This window comes from Muntiacus reevesi, chromosome X (assembly GCF_963930625.1).
Source record: "Muntiacus reevesi chromosome X, mMunRee1.1, whole genome shotgun sequence".
NCBI lineage: Eukaryota > Metazoa > Chordata > Mammalia > Artiodactyla > Cervidae > Muntiacus > Muntiacus reevesi.
This window is the reverse complement of record NC_089271.1, coordinates 7,084,723-7,093,396: the sequence shown is the minus strand read 5'-3', so window position 1 is coordinate 7,093,396 and position 8,674 is coordinate 7,084,723. Positions and strand designations below refer to the sequence as shown.

The following is an 8,674-nucleotide window of genomic DNA, read 5'->3' as shown; positions in this document are numbered from 1 at the left end:
TCTTCTAAAGGTTAAGCGTTTAGATACAGCAGAGCCTGAATAACACGCCCGACCTGTCAACAGAGTGCCTTTGGGGCTTCTACCATTGGGGTGGGGTCGGGGCGCCGTTTGAAAAACTCTCAGATCCACGGAGACTCGTTAATGAACTGAGAGAGATGAATGCACTCTGGCTTTGGGGCTGCTCCCGGGACAATCCAACTTCTGCACAAAGGCCTGGCCATACCCTGCGTTTGGCTTTTGGGTCCATGGACAGATACCACCACCCTCCATATACCATCTGGGCTGGTTGCTGGGACACAAAAGGGCTGCAACCTACCCACCCACTGCCAGCCCCACTGCCGGCTGGGGGAAGACAGATAAGCCCAGAGGCCCTGCTGCTAATTTACAAGCTGGGTCAGCATCGGGTCAAGACAACTGTTAAGTACAAAGATCACTTGATTCAAGGGAAAGGAAATCTCCCCTAGGGACACACAAAGCCATGTTTTAATGTTGTTTTTTTTTTTTTTTTTAAAAACAGTAAAAAGATTTGTTTAAAAAAAAAAAAAAAGGACAATTCCTTTCTCCTGACCCGCTGCCAGAGGAAGCAAACTGTGAAGATGACCTGTGAACACACCCTACATCTATCTGTTAATTCACCCCCCAGGACTGAAAAGCTCTCTCTGATTGCTTCTGTCGCTGGAAACCCCATGAGGTCCCAGAGGCCCCTCTGGTTGGTCAGCCCTGGAGGGACTTGGTCAAACTGCTCCTGGTTTTTTGGGGGGGCCCCCACCTGTGGCCCCGAGTCTTGAACTAGGCGGCATTGGTGGTGTGGAGTGGGGTGGTTCCGACGGCCCCCTTTCACTGATGCTGGTTCTGGGAACGCTTCTTGGGTTCCAGGGCATCCCCTTGTCCATGGCTATGGTCAGATGCACCAGGAAAAAAAAACAAAAACGCCCAGGTCTTCCTGGAGCAGAAAAAGGGCTGGGGTCTTCCGCTCCAGCCGCACAGACCAGCCCGGAGGCCAACCCCAGAGCTGCCCACCCAGAGTCCCCTCGCTGCCTTCCACCAAGCTGAAAGTGAAGGGACTCTTCTACCTGTCTCTTCCTAAAGGGATCTTTTTTTGTTTGTTTGTGAAATATGAATCACACAAAGCTCTCATGTCTGAATGGCCATTTTACGATTTTAAAATTGTTTTAACATAAAAAATATCTTTTTTTTTCTTCTCCAAAAATACTCCGGGCTCTTTCTCTTATAAGTCACTTTTTTTTTCTTCTTCCCCCTCCTGTAAAAAGTCCCCCTTGCCCTGCCTTCTTACATAAAGCACTTATTATGCGCCGAAAGTGCCCTTGAGACGGAGGATGGGACTATGAAGGAGGCGGATGGGGGAGGGGCGTGGGGGATGGGGGAGGGGCGTGGGGGAGTGGGGAGGGGAAGATGCAGGCAAGAAAGCTGTCGTCAAGAGACTGTCACCGCATCCAAGAGAGAGGGGCTGTCTCTCCGGTGGGTGAAACAACAGCAAAGAAACAAGACACCCAGGAACAGTTTCCACCTCGGACCCAAGGCCCGCCCCTTTCCCCCACCTCCCAACCCCACCAACCAAGACGACAGGATTCCAGCCCATAGAAAAACCACGGGGACAAAGATTCTAGAAAATAGAAACTGTTGGGATTCCAAAGGTACCCATTTCATCCATACAAACTGGTCTTTCGAACGTCCTTGTGAGAGTTTAACTGTAGTGTCCAAATTTTTAGGGAAAAAAACCAAGAGACAAAAAACCCATTGACGGGAGGAGTTTTTCCTCCCCTTTTGGTTTATCACAGCATTCTTTTGTTATCTTCTTTTCGTTTTGGCACAGCCTTTCCTTTTTTTTCGTTCCTCTCAACCACCGGAGCCTGTTCTGGGTGGAAACCAATCTGTGCACCATGTCAAGCTGGCGGCTTCGCGCGCCCCTGGGGCTGGACGTTCCGGGTGGAAATCATTCCTTTTCCTCCCCCTTTGATAGGACTTGCGTGTGTGTTTTCCGTTTTAAACTTCTCGGTGAAGGTTACCAAAAAACAAAAAAAAAAAAAGTGGAGACTCTGGTAGCCAGGGATGACTTGGTCTCAAAGGACACTCCCGAAGGTCAGGCTGGCGCCGTTTCGGAGCTGACGGAATTGTGTCTGAATAGTGCTACAACCCCACACGTTCACTGCTGGTCCATTAGAATTCTCTTCTCGTGTCTATAATATTTTTTTCTGTGTGTGTTTATTTTCGCAGGTCTAACACGCACACCTGGAAGGAGACAGAAAAGCGCCTGTTATCTTGAGGGGCACCATAAGAGGCCCTTAAGACCACAGGATGGCACACGCCCGTGGACCAAACCTGGCCCGCCAGGAGACACTTCCAGTGTCTCCAGGGGTGCAATCGTTCTAGCTGAGATCCACCAATTTCCCCAGAAAAAAACAACACCACCCAGGAAGCGAGAAGAGACGTCCGCTCCCAGAGCACTGCCCAGCCCAGATGCTTCCTTCACCAACACGCATCTCCGAGGCCCGTCCCGGCCCTGGGAGCGCACCCACGTGGGTCTCAGGGGTCTGGACTGCTCGTGACCCCCTCCCTGAACCCTCACTCCCCGCTGCATCCCCTCTCTCCCCCGCCCGGGGTAACCCCAGGGTGCCGCTTACGGAGCCGTCTGACGCACTGGCGCCCACTTTGTCGCCCCGGGCGTTCCAGCACACCTCGAAGATGCCCCCGGTGCCTCGGTAGCTGTGGACGAGACTTCCGCTCTGCAAAGCAAGGGCGTAATCACTCGAGAGGGGCACACTGACGAGGCCACCCCCCACCAGGGATGTCAGCCCAGAAGCTTCCGAAGACACGGATGCTGATAGAACTTTCAGTTAAAGGGGCTCTGGCGGCTGCGGGAACATGAGAATCAGAACTACGGCCATGGGGGGGGGGGTGCCTAAATGACCCACGGCTGCCCACCGAGACAGACAGCCTCTACTAGTTTACATCGAGCTCAGGCCTCCCGGGGGAAGGAGAAAGTCAGCAGGATCGGATATGTGCTTATATTTCAACCAGGCGTCCGACTCACACTGAGCTTTCAAGGGAGTCTCAGAATGACTCAAGAGAGTTTAATGATGTGGGAGGCGGGGGAGGATGTAAAATGTGGGAAGCTGCTATATACAGCATGGGGACCTTAGCTCGGTGCTCTGTGATGACCTGGAGGCTTGAGATGGGTGGGGAGAGGGAGGTTCAAGAGGGAGGGGACACATGTATACATATGGCTGATTCTCTTGCTGCATGGCATAAATCAGCTGTTGAAAAAAAAATCAATTATCCTCCGATTTAAAAAGAAACAAACAAACAAAAAAATGGTGGGTAAAATGATTTGATGAACTGCTGACGGCAGGCAGAACCTGGCTGATGATGGCAATTTTTTTGAAGTCAAGAATCCTCCTGCAATGCGAGTTCGATCCCTGGGTCGGGAAGATGCCCCTGGAGAAGGGAATGGCTACCCTGACTCCACCATTCTTGCCTGGAGAATCCTGTGGACAGAGGAGCCCAGCGGGCTACGTAATATAAGTCTCTGAGGTTGCAAGAGTCGGACAGGACTGAGCGACCGAGCACACACATGGGCGGCCATCAGCCTGGTTCCACGTTAGGGCCACTGTTGCGTCTCGTTTGCCAAGAAGGCATGATCATGTGAGGAGGAGCCCGGGGTCTCAGTGGACCACCCTCGGCCCCAGGCTGGCTAACGTGGCACCCGTTACTACCTCCCTTGAGACAGCGCGTTCATCAGAATGTCAGCCGGGCCTTGGGGCACACCAAGGGGGTGGCAGATTGTAAAGAGGCCGCTTCATCCATCCTGGGACCACACGCACTGTCTGCTGCTGCCAATGGAGGGCAGTGGCGGGTGCAACGTTTCCTGCCAAGGACTCAGAAAAAAAAACAACCCGAGTCCCTGGCAGGGGTGACCCAGCTCCCACAAACAGCCCAGGGTAGATGGCGCTGGGTGGGCTTATGCTACCCTCCAGGGAACCGAGGATGTGTCTAGGTCTGTGTCCGAGGCGAGGCACTCCTGAGTGCAAACTCAGGTTCTGGGGTCACCAAGAAAGTGAAATCAAACTATCAGTCACTCAGTCGTGTCCGACTCTTGGTGACCACACGGACTGTAGCCCGCCAGGCTCCTCTGTCCATGGGGTTCTCCAGGCGAGAACACTGGAGTGGGTTGCTGTTCCCTTCTCCAGGAGAATCTTCCCAACCCAGGGATCGAACCCGGGTCTCCCGCATTGCAGGCGGATTTTTTACCACCTGAGGCACCAGGGAAGCCCACGGGTCAGTGAGAACTTGACTGTGTTGGGTGTGGGGTTGGGGAGAGGGGAGACCCGGGCGGCGGGAATGCAGGGGGCTGACCTGAGTGTTCCAGATGTGCACGCACTTGTCGAAGGAGCCGCTGGCCAAGTACTTTCCGTCAGGGCTGAAGGCTACGCTGTAGACGGGCTCCTGGTGCTTGGTGAGCGTGTGGATGCACACGCCCCGCTCCACGTCCCAGAGTCGGACGGTAGAATCGAACGAGGCGCTGGAAGGACACAGAGGTCACCGCGGATGCCCGTGGGTTCAGAAAAGCTCACCACAGCTGCCAGCAGTTTCCCGCCGGTCTCCCGAGGACGCGGCTCTCACAGTAAAAGAGCGGCTCTCCTGTCCAGACTCTGAATGTTTCAGAGACTATAAACCGGTACCTCTTCCTCTTCTAGAATGTGACTCAAGATGCACTGAACAGAGAGCCATGGTCCAGGGAGGGGACACATGTAGGCCTGTGGCCAATTCGTGCTGAAAACCATCACAACACTGTAAAGTGTTTCTCTCCCATTTAAAATAGATTAAAAAAAAGTCACGCAATAAATCTCTTTCTCTTTTTGGGTGCCGTTATCAGGGGAACAAATTGACAACCACACTCATTTATTTCTGCATTTCTCTGAGACACGAACGATACATCTTTGCGACATTTTCTAAAAGGGTCCCACCACTGACAACACTTGTTATCGCTGCCAACGAAAACAATGCCAAAAATAGAGCCGAAAGCCATATATGGGGAAATAGCTAAGTGAGCGAACACAAATTTTAATCCCACGGGAAATAAAATATAATCGCATCCAAATATATAATCACACTCCCGGGAGCTGCAAATTCGAGTTACGTCTAAATCTGAAAGAAGAGCGGGCATGCATGCGTGCCAAGTTGTCCCATTCATGTCTGAGTCTTTGTGACCCCATGGACTGCAGCCCGCCAGGCTCCTCTGTCCATGGGATTCTCCCGGCAAGAACACTGCAGTGGGTTGCCATGCCCTCCTCCAGGGAGTCTTCCTGACCCAGGGATTGAACCCATGTCTCTTACATCTTCAGCACTTGGCAGGCGGCTTCTTGACCACTAGCGCCACCTGGGAAGCCCACCCACCACAAAGCTGTTTCACCCAGCATTTCTTCCTCTTCTGGGACTTACATCCATCCCTTTATGCTTGGTTGTCTAGAAGGCTCACTTACACCGGGCATGGGTACCATGTGATTCAGAAACAAAACAAAACAAAACAAGATACTGTTTTTGTTCTTAGACCTTTAAGTGGATTTCAGGACAGTGACTTGCAATAAGAGAATAATATCTCTCATGTTTTTCTGGATCAGCTTTTCAGCTGATGCAACAATTCCTTTCTGCATTTTCTGAGAGATGGCCTTGGGTCAGGCACTTTCAGTTAACAGACTGCTCATCCCACTGTTATGGGACAAAGAAAAGGGGAGGGGGGCTTCCCCTCACTTACAGCAGGGCTGGGCCACTGGCCACTTCTCCCCTCCACCCCATTCTCTGCAACTACGCAGAAAAAAACCCATTACTGCTTCCTCCCAAGTCCTGTCTCTCCCAGAGCAGACACACCCACGCTTTGTGGGATCATGGTTTCCAGAAGCCTCAGTGTATCCTTCCTTCACTTGGAATATCTTTAGCTTGTGTTTCTCAAGGTTCTTACTAAAATATCCTATTGGGAGGGCAACATTGTATCCCGTGTGAGGTCGGACAAGGACCAGAACACACAAGACTGCAGAACGCAGCCTCAGTGATGAGCTTTTGTGAACGTCTAACCACTCTGCTCCCTTCTGGCGTATCACTGACTGGCTAGTCCTCTGCCTCCGATGCTGGTGTCTAAGGGGGTTGACTGCATATACCAGGGGTCCCCATCCTCTGGGTTCCAATGCCTGATGATCCAAGGCCAAACAGATGCAATCATAACAGAAATAAAGGGCACAATAAATGTAGTGCGCTTGAGTCATCCTGAAACCTTGGGAAAGTGATTTTCCATAAAACTGGTCCCTGGTGCCAAAAAAGCCAGGGACAGCCAGGATGAACAGTTAGACTGGATCTGGTATCGGCTGGGGGACCTTTCATCACCATTCAACATTCTTCCCAGCTGCAGCCAAGTTGGGCCAAGTAAACCAAGCCCGAAGTTAAAGTCGCTCAGTCGGGTCTGACTCTTTGTGACCCCATGGACTATACAGTCCATGGGATTCTCCAGGCCAGAATACTCAAGTTGATAGCCTTTCCCTTCTCCAGGGGATCTTCCTGACCCAGGAATCGAACCAGGGTCTCCTGCATTGCAGGCAGATTCTTTACCAACTGAGCTATCAGGGAAGCCCAACCAAGCACAAGGTCCAAGCTAAACTGTTTCCTTTTTTCAGTTGTAGTAAAAAGCTTCATCAAAGCAAAGTGCTGGGCTACTGGAGTTAAGTGATTCCTCCCTCCAGTCTCAAGGTTAAAAGCATCCTCATCTCAAGTTAGCCATGACGTGATAACTTCTATCTCATAGCCCTTTCACAGTGAGCGGTCTCTCCGTTTCAGTTAGTTTCTAAGTAACTTTGAGTGTGAGTTGCTCAGTCGTGTCCAACTCTCTGTGACCCCACAGATTGTAGCCTGTCAGGCCCCTCTGTCCATGGGATTCTCCAGGCAAAAATACTGGAGTGGGTTGCCATTTCCTTCTCCAGGGGAAACTTCCCAACCCAGGGATCGGACCCAAGTCTCCTGCATTATAGGCAGACTCTTTAGCATCTGAGGGCATAAACATGTTTGCAAGATCCCTGACAGCATCTCGTGGTCTCTTGTGGACATGAGTGACTTTTACCGGCTGTGTGGCTGGCACAGCCTCAGTGATCAAGGGAGCTTTCGGAACTGAGACGGGTGCGGGCTGTCTGTCCATTACCTTGCCAGCATGATGCTGGAGTTGGGGTTGCTGGTGGCCGGACCGGTGGGACTCCACTTGATGGTGTATATCTCTTTGCTGTGCGCCTGAAGGTCGTGGACACACGTGTCCTGCTTCATACTCCAGATCTAGGGAGTACAACGGGATCGTGGTGAGGAAAGGCTGATTCTCCCACCGGGGGGTGGGCGGCTGACAATGGCAGGTGCTTCACAGGCAGAGGCATCCGCTGACCACCATGGGGCGCCCGTAAGAAAGGCCGGGGGCCGGGGCCGGGGGGGCGGGCAGTCCATATGACCCTGGTCTGGTCTCAGAAGCTAGGCAGGGTCCTGTTGGGTCTAGTTAGTTCTTGGATGGGAGGAAGGCCTCGGGAATGGAAGGAGGCTCTGAGGGACTGCAGCCAATAAACAGGGCTTCACTGCCGGTGCAAGCGGCACGCCGTTTGCAAAGAGAAAAGACGACAGAGACAGCAAGGGAGCTCATGACACAACGGTCAGCTGCAGGAGCAGCACTGGGACTGAAGACGGTCACTGAAGGGTCACCTAGGGTCACACCAGTCTTACCTTCAATGTCATGTCATCAGAACAGGAGGCTAGCAACATGCCAGAAGGATCCCATTTGATGGCGTTGACCTCATTCTGCAAGAGAGTCAAAAGTTTAAAAAAAAAAAAAAAGGAAAGAAATGAAGGCCTGGGAGTAGTAAACACAAGTTTCCATCAGGGGGCAGGAGCGCTCTGTCTGCTAAGCAAAAAGCCTGGGAGTACTAAACACAAGCTTCCAGCAGGGGGCAGGAGGGCTCTGCCTTCTCTGCAAAAAGCCTGGGAGTAGTAAACACAAGCGTCCAGCAGGGGGCAGGAGTGCTCTGTCTTCCATGCAAAAAGCCTGGGAGTACTAAACACAAGTTTCCAGCAGGGGGCAGGAGTGCTCTGCCTTCTCTGCAAAAAGCCTGGGAGTAGTAAGCCCAAGCGTCCAGCAGGGGGCAGGAGTGCTCCGTTCTTGCAGAAAAACCACCTGGGAGTAGTAAGCACAAGCTTCCAGTAGGGGGCAGGAGTGCTCTGCCTTCTCTGCAAGAAGCCTGGGAGTAGTAAGCCCAAGCGTCCAGCAGGGGGCAGGAGCGCTCTGGTCTTGCTGACAAAACGCCTGGGAGTAGTAAGCACAAGCTTCCAGTAGGGGGCAGGAGTGCTCTGCCTTCTCTGCAAGAAGCCTGGGAGTAGTAAACACAAGCATCCAGCAGGGGGCAGGAGCGCTCTGGTCTTGCTGACAAAACGCCTGGGAGTAGTAAGCACAAGCTTCCAGTAGGGGGCAGGAGTGCTCTGCCTTCTCTGCAAGAAGCCTGGGAGTAGTAAACACAAGCGTCCAGCAGGGGGCAGGATCGCTCTGTCTTCTATTCAAAAAGCCCTGGAGTAGTAAGCACAAGCGTCCAGCAGGGGCAGGAGCGTCCTGTCTTCTATGAAAAAGTCTGGGAGTATTAAGCAC

The 8,674-nt window shown here is 52.4% G+C and overlaps 1 protein-coding gene across 3 annotated transcripts in view; it reads right to left on the bottom strand.

The window, feature by feature from the left end:
- Nucleotides 1-534: 534 nt before the first annotated feature.
- The window catches only part of TBL1X (transducin beta like 1 X-linked), a 244,451-nt gene continuing 236,311 nt past the window's right edge, over nucleotides 535-8,674 (bottom strand). For all 3 annotated transcript variants that reach the window (XM_065915107.1, XM_065915109.1, XM_065915108.1), the window contains 5 exons: nucleotides 7,762-7,836; nucleotides 7,202-7,329; nucleotides 4,375-4,540; nucleotides 2,643-2,744; nucleotides 535-2,250 (listed from right to left, as the gene is read on the bottom strand). In XM_065915107.1, the coding sequence (XP_065771179.1) occupies nucleotides 2,224-2,250; nucleotides 2,643-2,744; nucleotides 4,375-4,540; nucleotides 7,202-7,329; nucleotides 7,762-7,836 (498 nt within the window). In that variant the 3' untranslated portion in view covers nucleotides 535-2,223. The remainder of the gene's footprint in view (nucleotides 2,251-2,642; nucleotides 2,745-4,374; nucleotides 4,541-7,201; nucleotides 7,330-7,761; nucleotides 7,837-8,674) is intronic.